General features: G+C 37.1%; 1 protein-coding gene across 1 annotated transcript; it reads left to right on the top strand.

The window, feature by feature from the left end:
* Positions 1 to 1,584: 1,584 nt before the first annotated feature.
* LOC107739798 (paired box protein Pax-6) lies at positions 1,585 to 19,118 on the top strand. Its single transcript, XM_016552002.1, has 14 exons — positions 1,585 to 1,965; positions 5,540 to 5,689; positions 8,399 to 8,452; positions 9,271 to 9,300; positions 11,422 to 11,552; positions 11,922 to 11,963; positions 12,054 to 12,269; positions 12,543 to 12,708; positions 16,242 to 16,400; positions 16,611 to 16,716; positions 16,897 to 16,964; positions 17,074 to 17,186; positions 17,395 to 17,536; positions 18,251 to 19,118. The coding sequence occupies exons 2-14, from the start codon at positions 5,677 to 5,679 to the stop codon at positions 18,334 to 18,336; spliced, it is 1,326 nt and encodes a 441-aa protein (XP_016407488.1). The 5' UTR covers positions 1,585 to 1,965; positions 5,540 to 5,676; the 3' UTR covers positions 18,337 to 19,118.
* The last annotated feature ends 445 nt before the right edge of the window (positions 19,119 to 19,563 follow it).

The raw sequence follows: 19,563 nt of genomic DNA, 5'->3' as shown, positions 1-19,563 counted from the left end.
ATTAAACAGGCCGTCACTTTTTTTTTGGTAAAATCGAAGTAGCTTTGATTAGCTATTAATTAATAGAAAAGCAAAAATCCACAGGTATAACATTGGCTTTAATATCAAGAAAATGTTCCTTCTGAGCAGAAAAAGCCAATACGCCGCTTGTTTAATCATCATAAACATTCATTCAAACGGTCGCAGCGTAATTCTTTACTTCATATTTAGGTAGAGCATCTTTTTCTGTCGGTCTCTTTCTCTCATATACATTGGCTACATTTTAACAATAAAATACAGATTAATAAAATCGTAAAATAGTTACAGGGAGCGTGAAGTCAGACACAGCCTAATCAGTAGTGTAAAGTTTCTTTATAATGGTAGGCCTATGTTTTAATTTTTAATAATATAATATTTTAAAAAGTGTAATTTTTCTTAAAATAATAATAGTAAATAAATACAAATAAAATATTTTTCAGAATTTTTAACACTCGGGGGAGGGGTGGGGGGGCTCAAGGGCTCCCCTTGCTTTCCTCTCTCTCGCTCTCCCAAACACACACACACACACACACACACACACACACGCTTGGAAGCAGAGGGTCGGCGTAAGGGAAAGCTGGCTGGACAGATTTAAGTTTACGCCTGATCGCGCTCTGGAGTGCAGGCCAGCGGAGAGAGGGAGAGACAGCACCTGGCCCGGCTTTAGCATCCCCATCTCGCTTTATTGACAGCCTGATAAGCGGGGCCAGGCCGTGCGGTTTCTCAAGAACTCTGCTGGGTTGCACCGGTTTCATGGGGTCTAAACGGCGGCAGCACTTGATTCTCATCTGTGTTCTCCCTTTTAAAATGTGCATACTTCTACGAATCTGCCATAATCTTTTGTACAAAGATAAAATCTTTATAATCTTTATTAAGGTTCATATTAAGCTAGGCTACGTTGGCAGCATCGCTGCTTGACACAATAACACGCCACAATCTCGAAATTTTAATATTTTTTATATAGGGCCAACACATCTGAATAAATTATATCATGTAATAAATATGGGATCCCATAACAAAGGCGATGTAAACTGTATTTTGTGTTGTCATTTGGCATAAATAACAAACTTCAGTGGTAAAACTAGCTAACATGACGACTTTAGATTTTTGAGACACTTTTTTGTTGGCCTGTATAAATGTAGGTTACATTCTGCTGGTGACAGTTTGTAAACAGCCTAAATGAACTGCAACATTGCTTATTTTCTATTATTTTAAATTTCATTTAAATCCTGTCTCTATTAGGTATAAAATATTTATTTATAGACCTATTCACAACAAAAATTGTTCCTTTGTTTTTTTAAGGAAGCATAGGCTACAAAATAATAGCCTACCACACTAATTTAAACACTCTCATTAAACAGAATTATTAAGTGAGATGAACCTAAAAGAAACCACATGCTATGTATGGTTTATAGGTTCTCAAATTCGCACACAACAGACAGCAGTTCCTTCAACTTCCCGGTTTGGGGAATGATAAATGGCGTCAAGTGTGACGTGGGCCGTCACTCTAGCCAATCACTGCCAGGTTGAGGTTAATATTAAGAGAAAGTTGACGGTGAGACGAGGACGTCTTTTTTTTATTCCGAACCACGTTTAAAGAGAGAGGTATTTTCAACAAGACAACACAGTTAACGTGCGAGGTTTGCGTGTGTCGTAAGAATCTCGAGGGAGAGTCCAAAGTTGGACCTGCTTTTCATCTGTTAAATAGGCTAGTATTTTCATCAACACTACAAAGAGGGGTTTACAATCTCTCACAACTTTTCCCGTGGTTTCCTTTTCGGCTTGTTGGACTGGATATTATTTACTTTGGGACTAGTTTTGTGAATCGGATCCGGAGGGGTTCTCTCTAGACACTCTTTACTCTCGTCTCGAGGCTCATTTGGAAACGTGCCTCTCATAACGAAATCACTCATATTCGCTAGCGGAACGGCTATAGCGTTTATTGAGGTAAGTGAGTTTACAAGGTTCTAAACTGTACTTTAAAACATGTTTTCACAAATGTTATGACATCAGATTGTTGCGCTGACAGCATTTAGGTGTCTGTTAATCTCGAGCAATACCTAATTTACCATGAATGTGACTGCAGAACCTTATTCCTCTAAAACTATGCCGTGAAATTAATTGATTATTCTTCAATACTTGATACACGTTTTGACACCATGCCAGTCAACTGCTTTATGTGCAACATAATTTAATTTAATTGGGTTGTAATGTCTTCAAATACATTTTAAACAGGACATCATGATAAAGAGTAGGCCTAAATAATTTAAACATTTAATCATTTAAGTAAGTTACAACTTTGTTTTCATTATTATAACAATGCATTTTCATTTTTTTTTAAATCAAGCACGTCGCGCATCATTAAAGCTTTCTTAAATAAACAAAATAAAGTTGATAACGTAGGTATTTGAGTTACTTTATAAATACCTTCACCAGTAAGTTACAGAATAAAATTGGTGTCTATAAAAAATATTTTCTACTACTAAAATTAATATAGTAATAATAAATAAAAAATAATGTATGGTTGCCGCAAATTAATATTTTATATAGGCTAGCCTACAAAGATATTATTTTTCCATAAAACAATACAATTCTTCCTATAAAGTGGAATTTGTGTATTTAACAACTGTGTATTTAAATATTTGTAGAAGAAATATTTGAAGTAGCCTAGTACAATATGGCTACTATGCAAATTACACTATTCAGTACTGATATAAAACACAGTCGTTAGAAATTCATTTCAAGATTAACATTACCATTTGACCTGCAATGCATAAACTTTGCCCTGAATGAAGATTACACGGTCCATAAATTGTCACAACTGTCATTTTATCGAAATATTTTAATGCTTACACTTTACGCAGCTTTACAGAAATCCACTTTCAGTAACTAATTTAAAAAAACAAAACATTAAGGCTGCAAAACATTTTTTTGTCTGAAATAACAAGCAAAAGGTAGAACGGAAATAATTACAATTATCAGCCCACAACAACTTGTCTATTATACCTAATGAAATGGAACAATGTGTAACTTGCTTTTTGGATAATGGCGCCTAGAGTTAGCCTACACAGAAGGGCCCTTTGCCAGTGCAGTGGTCGATGTCGCTGTGGGCAACCACATCAAAAAACTTTGGTAGGTCCCCTCCCCCAGAACATGGTGACTAGATGTAGGGCTTGCACTGGCCATAACGAAAAACTTTTCCCACATTGCTTTAATAAGAGCCAGCCTATCTCTAATTCTCTCTCTCTCCATACACGTCTCTCTCGCTCGCTCTGACGTCAGCTGCATTCAGTCCTCCCCCCTTACTATTAGTTTTTTTTCTCCCTGTTGAAAACTTTTAGGGAGAGGCGAGGCACCGTCTATTTTGCCTGAGGGAAACAGCGACAAGATTAGGGTCTTTTTCATGACCAAACACCACTGACTGCTAATCCGAAATGTGCTAATTGATGGGAGGACTACAAGAGTCCATCCGTGTGAAAAGTCTGGAACTAGTCAAATATTTGATGTCGACCAGCCTTTTAAACAGGTTGGTTTAACTATAGAGCAAATATTTAGCACGTCTTTGGTTTCCATAAGCATGTTTTAGTGGCTTCTTATTTTTTTTTCTTTCTTTCTTTTTTAAATAAATACACTGTTCAAATTAAACGTTCCAATTAGAACCAAAATAATTTCAAAGTGTGATGTCATGGAATCTTCCATACATAACTTTTTATTCACTAAATTTTGGTAGGCTACTTTACAAACAAATAGATTGTTCTGAAGAACCTCATTTTAAAATACCGGTTAGCTATTAAGATGCCTGCTTCTTAATAAGCTTCTGTGCTGAACCTCCAAAAACACCGAATAGTTTTTATTTTTTTAAAGTGTAAGGTTAAAGCTGCTCTATTTTAAGGACAACCATCAGTTTGGTTGCTACGAATATTTTAAACAAGATGGAGTTGACATGCTACAGACTAAAAAAAAAAAAAACCTAAAAACAAGCGTTTGAATCTCAGTGCAGTAGCACAACGTGTTGCATTTCAAGCTGAACTTTCACCTCCGAAGGAACCAGCAAAACTTTAAATGGGAAGGAGAGGGAAATTATTCGAAAATATCAAACGGCGTGGCGGGGTCGCACCGCAGGACCCGAGATGACAGTGCATGACGGTCGCGCCAGCTCATTATCCGACTCCCATTCAAGCGGCCTTTCATTGCGATGCAGACTCTTTGGCAGTGTCGTTTGTTTCCTCATTGTGCTATATAGTGGGGAATGCAATGGTTGTCAGAGCTCGCATTCACTTTCGCGATAGTTTATTGATGAGCTCCGACTTTTAGCACTTTTCACATGTCAAAACGAAGTCAAGTGTATGCAACCACAGCTTAATTTTATGCTCCGTGCGTCCCAACACATTTTGTCTCTCTTTAAAGCTGTCCCACCATGCTATACGTCCCCCCTCCCCTCTCCATTTCTTGTATCCCAACCCGGAATCTATTCCACTCCAGTGAACGGGTGGAACACCCCAAGCTGCGAGTGGCGAGCTGAGAGTGCAGCGTATGTAACCTCGAACACAGGCGCGGAGGGGTTGCTTTGGAGTTTACCGAGGTGTGTGCTAATGTCCAAGCAATCAACAAATGTAGTTTAAGTGTCCGGCCATGGACGTAATGATATTTTCATTTCCCCCTTGGCAACCCACGACACAGAGTTTCTTTTTCTCCCGCTGAAAACGACAACAAATCACGCTATTAATGTAAATAGTATGGGGTCTCCCAACTGATCGTTGACCGCGCGCCGTAAAGGCGGATGACATTCTCAGACACCAAGTCAACAATGACACGTGGAGAAAGTTTGGGCTCGTTTCAGTCGACAAAAGTAGCGTGAACTGACACAATAATAACGGAGTTAAGTAAAAATGTAAGTAATAAAGCAGGCCAACATTTAAGAAATGCTTACTTGTATACAAATTCGCTTGTTTAGTATTTGACAACAAATAAGTAGGCTACTGCCACGGCAAATTCTCATAAAAATATGGCACTATATATTCCAGATAATTCCAAGAACACGCTTGTATGACAAAAAAAAAATACCACTACCATGGTACTTCCTGGTACTTTTTTCCAAGTGTCTAGTCACACAGAGTTTAATAACGTGAACGCCCAAATGCATTTCAATGGAAAAATTCTCGAGAGAATCATATGCTTATGAGGAGTGATTAAGTAGGGTTGAAAACTAGCTTTTTTGCTCGGCCCTGTTTCCCGCTCTGTCACCGGGGCAGGAGGAAGTGTTTTGCTGGGAGATGATGACAGAGGTCAGGCTCAGCTAATGGGCCACTGAAGAGGAGAGGAGGCGAGGCACAGACCAGGAACACATACATTAATACACGAGTGCTATCACCAATCAGCATAGGTGCGCGCCCTCTCTCTCTCTCGCTCCCTCTCCCTCTCTTTCCCCCTCTCTCTCTCACTCTCTCCCACGAGCGCACATTTTTCAGTCTCGCGCAGTCTTGACATCCCATTTTATTGTCAATCTCTGTTTCCTTCGCAGGGAATTTATATTTTCCACCCGAGATCAGTTGGAAACTATAAAAGACAAACTGTTCGAGGACGATTTTCTAGAACTTCAGAGTCTTCTCTTTATTGTAAGCGAAGTATATCAGCGAGGATACGAAGGCTGTAGGAACTATGCCTCAAAAAGGTAAGTTAAGAAATGTTTTTCTTTCGAGCAACTTGCACGCATATGCACCACTTACAAGTGAAATTGCTAAATGTACGCTAACTTTAAACATATATATAAAAAAAAAAAAAAACAACAACTAGTGGTTTGTAAATAATAATTATGGAAAAAAGTTAGTTATGGCCTTGAAGAAGCTGTTTATCAAAACAAAAACTTTCAACGAAAAGCACGATACTAAAAAAGAAAACGTAAAAGCTGCACAACCTCGTGGTGTCAAACTCTATCATGGATTTTCACGGATGCTCTTTGCCTTTTAATGCTTTAGCTATGTCGAGTTTTGTGCCAAGCAAAGTTCTTATTTATGACAGAGGAAAGCAAAAAGCCACAGTAGGCCAAGACCGCGATCAGTCCTGAAAATGGGAACGCAATGACCCGATGAGGTGGAGTGTCAGGTTGAATCACACCATCACATTCAGCCGGGCGCCACCACCAAATCGCACCGTGAACTTGGGTGTTTTGCTTTTCAGTCAGGGAAACGCTGCCTTCTTTGTCCCAGACTAACTATTAAAAAGCTAAATTACGTTAATGTTTAAACTTTTAACTTGACAGTTAATTTACTCTATTTTTGTGGTTAAGTTTGTAGTAAAAAACGAACAAAAATATGATCGATATTGTATCTAATCTAAATCTATGTGTATGAGTTGTCTTATAAAAGTATTAAATGAAACATCTGATAAATATATAATTAAATGCTGTAAAATTAAATGCATCTAATTCTGTCTCTATTTTGATTTTACGGTGCCAGTCATTTGCATGCTATAATACAGGCTACGTATAGTAGTTTTTATACATTTGTATAAATCAGCACGGTTTTCAGCTTTCTAAACTGTCACAAGAATCTACTTTCCGCAGAATATCAAAGGCTTAAATAAGTGTGCTTAATTAAGAGCCTTCATGTTGCACATTAGAACGAACAAAATGCAGATTAGGCCCTGTCAATTACAGATAGCACTATTAAAACAGATCATTACCTAAAGAGATGAGTCAAGGCAGAAGACCTTAAATAGCCCACGTGGGAAAGAAATACTGAATAGTTTACTTCGTATAAAATTTAATCGTGATATTACATTTTTTTATTTGCAATCCAAAAATGATTAGTCCCTGTCAATTACAGATAGCACTATTAAAACAGATCATTACCTAAAGAGATGAGTCAAGGCAGAAGACCTTAAATAGCCCACGTGGGAAAGAAATACTGAATAGTTTACTTCGTATAAAATTTAATCGTGATATTACATTTTTTTATTTGCAATCCAAAAATGGTTTTGAATTGATGTAATTTCTAGAGAAATGAAAAAAAAAGAAAAGTGAAACCTTGTTAAAAAAAATTCTGGATATATCTAAAGAGTTAAAAATTAATTTTAAAAAGCAATACAGTGATATATATATTTAAATATAAATGGTATTTCATGAAACACGTGCAACGCTGGCTGGCGATTGGTGTATGTATTTATTTGTTGCTGTTCACTGTAAAACGCGCACACAATCCATCCACAATCCATCAAAAAAAATCAAAGCAGTGAGTATTTCTTCAGTGGCCTCCTTTTCGGTAAATGTATTGAATGGGTTCTTTATTGCAATTGTCTTTTACCAATTGAGCGCCCCACTGCGCTGTTGTACATTTTTTACAGCCCTTAACGACACATACCAGTAACACAATTACCTCCAGATACTTATAACAAGAAATTACTTTTCTATTTCGCGCAACGAGACAAACAAAAAGGCATTGAGGTAACGGGCACCGGGTCATAGTGAGCTGCACTGGCTGTTGCGGGTGAAGGGGGGTATGCTGGACCGGGTGTAGGAGGAGGAGGGGGGCTCGCTCCCTTCAGCTCTTTGTATTTTCTGAGAGTTGTTGGTACGTTTAGTTGGAAGCGGTGTAGCTAGTTAGGGAGCCCGGGTTTTACTCTCTGGGTTTTGGTGTAGAGGGAGAAAGAAAGCTATTGTTAAAATTCAGCGGGGCTTTGTCGGGGACCCCTCACCCCCTCCTGGCTTTACTTTTCCAGCGCAGCCAGGCGAGGTAGACAGCGTGTGTCACCAGAACAGAGTATCTGAAGGAGAGGAAAAAAGTAGGCCTTGCCCACAACATTTGAAGTTTTCTAATCATGAAGGTCAGGGAAAAGCAGATGTACAGGTCGAAAATAATTTGTATAATAATAATAATAATAATAATAATAATAATAGTAATAGTAGTAATAATAATTTGACTTATTATTATTCGAATAAACAATTAAACTTATAATAAGAAAACAATTTTAAGTATAATAAACACATCATAAGTCATAAAAACTCTATCCTAAAAAAAAGCTAATATTAGATTTAGTTGTAATGCTAAAGAAATAATTACGGATAGGTGTACTAATAAATTGTTTTGCTTTGTCCTAGGGATATTTTAATAGAGTGAAGCAGATGAGAGTCTATAAATTGTTTTAAGCGGACAGTCAACTCTGTTTCCAGGCAAGTTTTAAACCCTGGACATAAGTGTATTTGTGGAGACAGTATTTTTTGTTCTCACTTTTTGCAGCATGAATGCAAAAATTGTGAGGCTTCAGCCCACACAATTATTGTCCGTAACTTTCTTGCACACAAGTCTTACACACAATGCACTGCAATACACTTGATTTAAAAATGTGAAACTGACCATTACTATTGCTTCTTTATGACTAATAGAATACTATAACCGGGCCACGTGGGAGTCTGGCGTCGCGTCCATGATGCAAAACAGTAAGTGGAGTTCTTTTCTTTTTCTGAAATGCGTTTTTATTATTAAAAAGAAAGGTGTGCTAGGGGAAAAAAACACGAGAGAAACGTGAGGGGCGTCTAGCCAGCAAAGCATTTGTTTTGGTATATTAGTGAAGGCAGTTTACACTGTACGTCAGGGGTGTTGGGCGTGTGCATGCTGCCAAAATTTTTGCCTGTCATTCATACAGCTCCCTCAAAGTAGCTGAACACTGCATAGTAAGCTAAACTCATTGCTTAAGCCTGACTTGAACAATTTTATAGTTTTATGGAACATCGTAAGCTATTATTTAAAAATCTACAGGCTACATTTGAGAGAGCAAAAATTACATTCCCAGCGACAAATTCTTTGAATTGCAAAAAAACTCACAAGGAAGCCTGCATAGCTACACAACCTAGTTAGAGTGTCTAACCCATATGCTCTTTGCATAATTGTGTGTGTCTGTGTGTGTTAGAGAGAGAGAGAGAGGATGTTTCTGCTTGACTTGCTTTTAAATAATTGCTGAATTAATGTTAGCATCGGCGGCCAATCCACCTAGTCCATTAGCAGAGACGAAATTGACATTGCATGATTCTGATGGAACGTCTATCATGTTTATGAAACACCGCGAGAGTGAAATAATAGACTGAGCTTTGATGCAACATTGAGTGTTGTAGAGCATGAATAAATTACATGCGCGAATGTGTCTGTGTCTTTGAGATGTGTGAAGGCCAACTAGCAAAACATATACTTAGTCATTTGTGGAAAGTATTGAGTAAGTTATGATTACAATAAATGAGACATATTTTCTCTCTTAATGCTGGACAAGAGGTGTATGACATCTGTAACGAAGGTGTGTTGAATGTCATCCTCTCATTTCTATTGATTTTATTGTTGTAAGTGCCATTTTTTGCTCTGTCCTCATACTAACGACTGGTGTAGGCCTACTGTGTTAGTCACTAATTTTGACGTCCATAGATTATTTCTGTAGGTGCAACACTTTGGAGTTTTAACTGAGCGTTTAAATCTAGGTCAGCTGAAGTGGAGCACATTACACTGTATGAGCAATAAATAAAGAATTAATATTCCCACATTTTTAAAAAACATTATTATTGAAAAAAGCCTTGAGATAAAAATAATAAAATATTACGCGCCGAAAAACAGTTTTTGCCTATAAAAACTTTCCGTTGATTTTTTTTCCTTCTTAGAGATAAACGATGTTATTGTACACAAATGTTGTCGTGTGATGTCTCGCGTGTATTACTAAAAAGATATCATTCGGGATAGGCCTTTGGTTTGTTTAAAGGTCACAGGCGGCAATCCAAGCTTTGTGCTAATAACTCTTGGGTGTATATAGAGAGGAGCGTCCAAATTGACACCATATGTCTTCTTATTAATTGATTAGAAATGTAATGATTGCCACTGGGTGAGACCGACACCATTCACCGTGGGGAATTATAGAACGATTAAGACTTAACCTTTCAAGCGAAAGTTTGATTTTATATCCTAATTTGCGTGTTGGCGAGCTCAAATCAAGTGGCTGTATTTTTAAAGACATACGGCATTTGATTTCAAAGCCAATACATCTAAATGTGTCTATTTAAAACTAACTTCGAATTAAACTCGCTCCGAAAATGGATATGGATATTCTTTCCGCCATTCTTCGTGTTAAGTGTGCCAGAGATATTATCAGAAATAATTCTCAGGTAGTGTGCATAATAAAAATAAAACATTCGTGAATAATTCAGATTTTAAATTTCGCTCTACATATTTATTATGCATAAACCTACAGAACAAAACAGCATCCCGCAGACTCGCTCCCAGTGCGTAAATATAGGCAATGGAGGTTTGTCACTTGGGAAAAAAAGAAATGTCACTTTTAATATATTAAGGGCGAGGCGCGCCCCCGTGGACGTACACGCGCACAGCCCCTGGCTACCTTAAAATTAAGCTTCCCTTAAAGGGGAAATGAGTAGAGTCCAATTTAGTCTGAGTGATATCCAAATGCAGACAGAAAGGGTCGTTTTATCATGCTACTATTTGTCGTGACGATGCGATTTTCAAAAGCAGAGCGATGTCATAAAGTGACATGCCTGCCACAAGTGCTCCAACTGATCTTTTCAATTAGCCTTCCATGCATGATCCAGGGCGACTTCCGCCTATTTCCAGAAATTAAGCTCAAACTTGACGTGCAGCTAGCTTTATTTTAAAGACAAATGTCAGGCAGGCTCATCATATTTCCCCCCTCTTCTATATTTGGAGCTTATTTATTGCAAAGGAGCTTGTGCTCTTGGACTCAATTTAACGCGAGGCTTCGGAGGGAAGGGAGCTGAGAAGTAAAGCAAACCGGGAAGGCTGCTTTTCCGTTTTGGCTTCAGGTTTGGTGCCTTTGGTCTGCTTTTTAGGGGCTTTTCCACTGACAAAGTAACATAATGCTGTGCCTTGGTTCATGCTTTTTTAAAAAGTTGTTTTACTTAATGTGTGAAGCTATGGTTTAAATCATGGCAGCGTTTAAGAAGTTTTAATATAATGCCACAAATAGCAGTACGCCATCTGATCCGTTTAAGGCTTTGCATAGATGCGCAAATCTCGGCTCAGTGGGTTGGAGATGTTTTGCTCCAGATCATACAAGAGCGCTGACGCTTAATCAATGTTCTGCATGTGTAATTATATTACAATTGTGCATTAGGAGATTATGATATTACGGGCACATCTGGAGAACAGTCGAAAACATATGACAGCTGAACAACAGCAGTAATGACCGGCTATGCTGATTTAAAAGCGATTTACTCTGAAGACTGAGATTTGTTGACAATGCTCTTGTAATGCTTGACTCATTTTAGACAATCGCGACCTGAAGGCTTCTATTGAAAACAGCTGTGATTGGATTCTGTTTAAATAGAGTCTGTATTTTGAGACTGGTACGCTAAAAGCTTGGTGATTTACAACGGGATCTTACCTTCTTCTTTTTAAGGTCACAGTGGAGTGAACCAGCTCGGCGGTGTGTTCGTCAACGGCAGACCGCTGCCAGACTCCACGAGACAGAAAATAGTTGAACTCGCTCACAGTGGCGCGCGGCCGTGTGACATATCCCGGATTCTGCAGGTGATGAGAATGCATATTTTCCGTTCATGTGAAGTCTTCAACAAAAATTTAAATATTTATACAGTAGTTTTGTTTCACATTTGTACTTTCACTTTCCAGCTGTATAGTAGTTTTTAAAAATAGTATTATTATTATGATTTTTTTTTTAAAGTCCTTGCATTATTAATGCCAGCGAACAACGAGGATTCATTTCGAATTTCATTTTGGAATGCATAAACAGTGGTCTTGTGGAATGGATCGAAGCACTTCTCATTTTTTCCCATTTGGCAATTTTGAAAATTGGCGACCGAAATGCATTTTAAAAAGTGCATAATTTCTCGTACCACTGAAGACATATTTTTCGTGTTAAAGGTATTTCTTGTGTTATAGACCCATGCTGATGCAAAAGTCCAAGTGCTGGACAATGAAAACGTAAGCTTATCATTGCTTGCAGCATACACTTAACATTTCACACTAGTCTTAAATAATGTATGTGAATTGTTTCTTTTGTTTTCTATCTAGGTGTCGAACGGCTGCGTGAGTAAAATCTTGGGTAGATACTATGAAACGGGCTCCATCAGACCCAGGGCGATCGGAGGAAGTAAACCACGAGTAGCGACTCCCGAGGTGGTCGGCAAAATTGCCCAGTACAAGAGGGAGTGTCCGTCAATCTTCGCGTGGGAAATCCGAGACAGGCTGCTATCAGACGGGGTCTGCACAAACGATAACATACCCAGTGTAAGTTCATTCAGAGAACTTAATGCGTAATAGTTTGATGCACTGTTTAAAAAGCATGCACTAATGACCTTGAACGTGAACATTCTCCAACATCGGTCTTCCCCGGCCGCTGCTGTAATCTCCTCTAGCTACACCAGAGGACAATGCAATGCGATGTAATGCTCTGGCATGTAGGCCTGTGCAGAAATGGGGCCAATCGTTCCAAAAGCCAACATGCCACATCGCGGATGCGCTCTTTAATTAATGTGCCGCATCTTTGGGTTCGTCTTTCAGGTGTCATCGATAAACAGAGTACTGCGCAACCTGGCTAGCGAAAAGCAACAGATGGGCGCAGATGGCATGTATGAAAAGCTGAGGATGCTGAACGGTCAGACCGGCACGTGGGGGACCCGGCCGGGATGGTACCCCGGAACCTCAGTGCCAGGACAGCCCAATCAAGGTATGGCTATTTTACTTTCCATAGAGGAAGGCTGTGTCAAAACGGGCATCGGATTCGCTAAATTGGATTGTTATTTTGCAACCTGAAGTAAATTATAATTATTATTTAAAAAGATAAAACAATTCCCATATTAATAATAAAAGTAGCCTATACTTCGTTTTTATCCCACATGCTTTCAAGTAGCCTATTATTAGATGATATATACAATTTAAATAAATTAAGCTATGCATGTTACACGGAGTTTAATGTACTGTTATAATATCAATAATTTAATGACGTTTGAATTAATAAATTAAATACCATGACTATAATAATTAATAATATTAATGCGAGTTGCAATCCACCTTCACAGTTCTTAAAGAACGCGACATCGAATAAACAAGGATTCCCCGTGCAAAATATGTTTCTGTCACACAGAAAAATGTGTTATGGGAACAGTTCTGTCGCTATGTAATAGCTCATTATAGAGAACGTTTTGTTTCCCATTAAGGCGACATAAATACGCGTTTAGTTTGAGGAGACAGCTGTGGAAATGTTCCACCGGAGACACCCGCATGATATGGCATCGTCTGCCAATTAGACTTGTCCCTGTTAAAGGCGCTACACAACGAAAGACAGACATATAAAAATATATGATAAATAGAGAATTAATGTCTGTGTAATATCGGCCTGTCAAACCATTGACTGGGTTACTTTACAGCAACTAAACAAAACAAATGCAAATGTGTTTTATGCAAAGGAGAGTAGCCTATGGGCTCATATGAGCAAATTACGTTATATAATATTTAACATGTTTTTATGAATAAAATGAGACATATTTACTTAAAATACAGTGCAGGATACGCCTATGGATTAATTTGAGTTCGCATGACATGCTACATAACCTACATATTTAATAGCCTACTGTTTATTGACATGTGGCCTCGTAGCCTACACGCACCATGTTTGAGACCAAAACTTATTAATAAAAGTGCTCATTTATTTAATTCTGTGGATTAATTGCCAGAACTCTAAAGCATCTAGTTTTTGATTTGTTACGACAAATATTAGCCTATAAAACATAACATAATGTAACAACAACAATAATATCTGTGACTGGCTATTTTTTCGAGTCTACAAACTTTTTTAATGCTTTTTTTAAATAGTTAACTTATATAATTTTCACCACTATCATTTCGAAGTCCACTCCCAAAATAGGCTATTAGTCAGGGTGAGGTTTCAGAGCGAGACAAATATGGTCGCAATCTGATGAATGTCACGCAACACTGAATAAAATAGCGGATTCATCTGGGCTGACAGGACGCTAAAAGAGACAACTCCTATCGCATTCAGAGGACTCATAGCAGCCCCTCCCGGCGCCATAGGCTCGTGGTGCTAAAGCCGTCTAAAGGATTTGGACACTTTTCCTTTTCCAAGGGTCCTCGCATGTTTTGATCAAGGCCTCCTCAGCTGAAAGATGCCGCGGTTGTTTTGCCACCCTTTTGCTCGCCTTCCGCCTCACCGGTTACGACAACGCCCCAATAAGGAATGATTTTATTTCCCAGCGCCTTTCTCAGAGAAAACAAATCCGAAATCTGGCGACAGTTGGTCAGGCTTTTGAGAACAGGCCACACATTCGGATTAGCTCTTGAAAAGTGTGGATACTAAACACAAAGACCTTTTAAAACTTTCTTAGAACATAGAAATGCACTGTCTTTGAAAATTAAATAACTTAGCTAGTAGTCTATTAATATGTAGCCTAATATTTCTTGCTACATCAGTAGAAGAGTAACCATGTCTTATTTACATCATATCAAAAAAAGGTATGGAAAAGTTTATTTTTGACAGCATATTTTTCAGTGATTATATATGCAAGCAATGATCTTAATTTTAGCCTCTAAATCAATATTATTTTTACTCAATTCACCATCTCCAGAAAATAAAAAATGTACACATTATAAGCAAATAATCTACTTTCACTAAGAATGGGGGACTAAATTTCATAACACTGTAGTTTTAACTAATTTAACTTCATATTGTTTCCTATAAATAAACACATGTATTTTTACTCCATGGATAGCCCAATGAAACAAACCGTCTTTCCAAAAAAAAATAAAAAAATAAATAAAAATAATGAAAATGTAAAAAGTTTTAATCTGGATCAACTGTAACCTGTGGGAAACTACAGAGTTCAAAAATGCTCATTTGCTCAATCAAACAGTGACCTATATATATATATAAGATTTGATATATTACATTTTTACATATTTTTACATTTCTAAATTTTTTCTAAGGTATTTGTAGGGAAAAATGGAACGATAACTGATCAAATAATTTAATTCTTAATTTAATTAAGATAATTAATTTTCTTTTTTTAAATTGGACTCAGACACAGGCTCTGTGTTTTCCAACTGGTCACAATTGTGATGTTCACAGGTCCTATGAGCATTATTTTAAATACATTCATAACAGACCCTTTAAATATGATATATTCCAAAGTATGACAGGTTATACATGACTTCCTTGTATAGGACACAGAAATCATCTTTCAAATGGGCAACTGGGTGGCCATGTGACTACTTACACCTCCACCCATGTAAGAGTCCAAAAAGTTTGGGGTTTCATTAATACCTCACGACTCTCCGCAAAACATCAACAAGTTTCTTTAGAGTTTTCGAACTCCAAACGAAATTTTAATTTCAAATGTATCTGGTGAGATGGGTTAATTAGGCACTGGTGTCCAACAACACAGCAGGTTAAAGCTTATCGACTCACAGTTGGCACTCCAGTGCTTTAGTCTGTGACAAACAAGAGGCTTCATATTTAGATGTCTCATTCACGGTGGCCTGGCTGTTTTTCTTTCTGCGCCTATAAGAAGGTATAAATCCTAACCGAGGTTGAACGGGCCGGCCCTAGGGACAGTGATTAATGACAGTAGAGCATAAAGGTTAACACGCCGAGCTGAAAAGTCTGTTGACTGGAATCCTCGTGCTACAATGACTGCTGGAGAGAATCCTTTTGTCGCCCGCTCCAATTGTGTCCTCAAAATTCAACCCACGAAAGTTTGCCATCCGTCCTCCCAGCGAGTATTTAAGAGTTACCCTTACTCTCCCGCATTGTGTGGCTGTGAAAGCATCCCTCTCCTATTCAAGTATTGGTGGTCACCTCAATAGCTCTGCAAACGCCCATATGGTGGCTGCAGCCTAATTGAAGAACTCGGGAATGAAAAGGGGGGAGAGGGTGTTTGGTTTTTAAAAAACATTTCAGAGGATCTGAAAAGGTTTCTGGGACATTTTATCGCATTTCTGTAAAGCCCTCAAGCTCGTCAGCCTTTTTGACTCGATGCTGAAAGATCTAAGTGAGCGTGCTCTAAATGTTTTCCCACAACACCGCAGAGGGTGGTACAGTAGCCTACAAAACACTCCACTAATTTTCTACCAAAATCTAAATATGACAGGCAAACCATGATATACCTTAATTAAAACCTAGAGTCCAAACATGAGAAGTGTGAATAAACAGAACAAACTTACATTTGATATTTCCTTTCCTTTCAGATGGCTGCCAACAATCAGACGGAGGCGGTGAGAACACCAACTCAATAAGCTCCAATGGAGAGGATTCAGATGAGACCCAAATGAGGCTTCAGCTAAAAAGAAAACTGCAAAGAAACCGCACATCTTTCACACAAGAACAAATAGAAGCACTTGAAAAAGGTAAACATGAAGATTAGAGCTTATATGAAAGCATCTGTAGACTAGCTACAACTGAACAGTTTAATCACACTTCATTTCAAGAAGAAAACCTTTGTAAACTTTTATATTTCAATTTAATTACTCTGCATGACGTTTAAGCAACCATTGTGTAATTGAACAGAAAATGACTAATTTTTGAACTCATGACGTATTTTTTTATGTTTCAACCAGAGTTCGAGAGAACGCACTATCCTGACGTTTTTGCACGAGAGAGACTAGCTGCGAAAATAGATTTACCAGAAGCAAGAATACAGGTGAGCGAAAAAAACCCCTCTAAAATCGGATGAATAGAGATAAATTGGTACACTTCATAATAATTTGCCATTGTCATTCTTTTAAAATATTAATATAAATGGCTTAGCCACTCAAACAATATCACTTTAAAGAGTTCTGTGTGTTATATATAACACATATACATACATAACATATATATAATTTTTATTTATAAATAAATTTTATTTATAAATTTATATAATAATTGTTACACTAGCGTTTATCAGCCAATCCCTCAGCCCACAACGCCAGGTAAAACCTCTACAACGTGCATATTGTTGGCTCACGAGGGCCTTAAGCAAACACTACTGAAAATTTACCAAAATGGTATGTTTAGATTATTTCTTCCTTTTTTCAACAGTATCCTTCACACCAGGCTCCATGTTGGGAAGATCAGACACAGCCCTTACGAACACATACAGCGCCCTGCCACCAATGCCAAGCTTCACCATGGCCAACAACCTTCCTATGCAAGTATGTCTACATTTGTCAGTTTAGTGCCTCACACTGTACTATATTGTTCTATGCTATGTTGGGTTTGCCTTAGTATTTCAAAGGATTAGTAATTTGATATTTCCGAGCACTGTAAAATCTTATGCAATTACAGCATTCAGGTCTGTAAGGCTGTTTCTATCAGATGTGAGTGTTGCTGACAGGTCTGCCCTTTTTACCCCCTCCACAGCCCAGCCAGACCTCATCCTACTCCTGCATGTTGCCCACTAGTCCTTCAGTGAATGGGCGGAGCTATGACACATACACACCCCCGCACATGCAGGCACATATGAACAGCCAATCAATGGCCACCTCAGGCACAACCTCAACAGGTAAGCGTTTATTCCTCTACTGAAGCAAAAAAAAAAAAATATATATTTAAAAACATAACATAAAATTGTAATACAAGATATTATTTTATTAAAGATTTTTAATATTTTCTTAAATGTTTTTACAATTTTAATTAAAGTGAATTTAAATCTTAAATAAATAACTGAATTAAAATTTGTATACAATTTTTTTAAAAAGCAGAAAATGCTCTGTCACATATGTGACACATAATAAGCCTCAATGTTTTCTGAAATTTATTTTCAAAATTGTATTAAATATTTTTAATTATTGAATTTATTTTTATTTAAAATTTCTATTGTATATTTTATGATTTAATATTTTATAATATACAAAACCTAAAAAAGTATTTAAAATGTATCATTCTATTAGATCATTTTAATATTTTATTTTAAATTAATTAAAATATTAAACAAATAATTTCATAGTTTTATTAAAATTTGTATGACATTTTATGAAGCTCCGAAGTCACATGTAACCTAACACATCAAGTCTTAACTTTTTCAGAAATGTATTTATAAACTAATTAAATATTTTTAACATTTAACTTATTTTTATTTAAAATCTCTATTTCATATTTTGATTTGTTATATATTAAACATGCATACTCTATATATGTTTTATTTTTTTGAGAATTGCTCTTAAGTTACATAATATGACAAGCCTAAATATTTCCGCATTTTTTTACCATGCTACAGGTCTAATCTCGCCTGGAGTGTCTGTACCAGTCCAAGTGCCAGGCAGTGAACCAGACATGTCCCAGTACTGGCCCAGACTACAGTGAGAACAAGAACACACGAGAACAAAAACAAAGAGAAAGAAAACAGAGGAGAGGAAAAGAGAGAGGAGCTTCTTCACCTCCTGACGTCTTTCAGCTTCAAGGCAGGGCTGTTCAGCAGTATTTAACTATGGAAGGAAAAGAGGAGACTCTAAAGGACCCTTTTGTACTGGGATAGTGCCACTTCTCTATCATTCTTTGGACACAAAGACTTGAAGAATAAAAGAGAACAGACTTCTGTAAAGTGCCCGGTATTATATCGTAAAATGAAAAAAAAAAAATCTGTTTTTCAGTTTCCAACCTAAGTCATTTTGATGTATTTGTACATGTAATGGCCAATTGTATGTTATGACAAAAAGAAAAAGAAAAAAAAAGAAGAACAACCATGGACTGTCAAACCAAGTTGGTCTTGCATCAGTGAGAGGAGGATCATTTGTGCAGGCTTATTCATCATTCTTTTTTCATCATCAGCTGATATCAAGAACTGCCCATTTCTGTTTCAAATGTGGACCTGTAGAAACAAACAATCTCTGTATCATTTCAAGACAAAAATAGCAACAGAGTTCAAAGGAAGCCAATCCAGAAATTGTTTTCCAAAGCTTGCAGACAAAAGTAAGCTATTTGTTGAACATGGCGACTGCTGAACCGGAGGAGGAAAATGTTTGGTAGTTTAAAACGGTAGATTGTGTCTTCGGTATAATTCAGTTTTGCTTATGTCAACATGTAAGTATTTGTCTTCCCTAGAAGTCTCGCAGAACAATTTCTTTAATAAAATTAATTTCATTTTATAATTCTCTGAATATTCAATACATGCTTTTCACTGAAGGCCACTTTTTAAACATAACTAACATTAATGTAGCTGACAATAAGAATGGAGTATTATTTATACAATCATCAGGTCATCCAATGGCATACATCCTTTTTAATAATTATGAATTCATTTGCTAATTTTAAGTGTTTAATCTCAAGCAGATGGTTTGGAAACATAAAAATAAATAACAATTAATATTAAAAGAAAAAAAATTAAATGAAATACAAATGTTTTAAAATTCCATTTCAGATTTTTTTTTTATCTCCAAAGACGTGATTGAAAATATATTTATGTACCATAATTATCCAAGTCTGCATTCATGATTACATTGCATTTCCATTCAGAAATAACTTGAAACTCTCATATATGAGATTCTTGTGATATTTCAATAAGCCTGTTCTCTTTAAAATAATCTGCATGTT

Source organism: Sinocyclocheilus rhinocerous, unplaced genomic scaffold (assembly GCF_001515625.1).
Source record: "Sinocyclocheilus rhinocerous isolate Xijiao unplaced genomic scaffold, SAMN03320098_v1.1 scaffold255, whole genome shotgun sequence".
Lineage (NCBI taxonomy): Eukaryota > Metazoa > Chordata > Actinopteri > Cypriniformes > Cyprinidae > Sinocyclocheilus > Sinocyclocheilus rhinocerous.
This window is presented reverse-complemented; position numbering and strand designations above follow the sequence as displayed.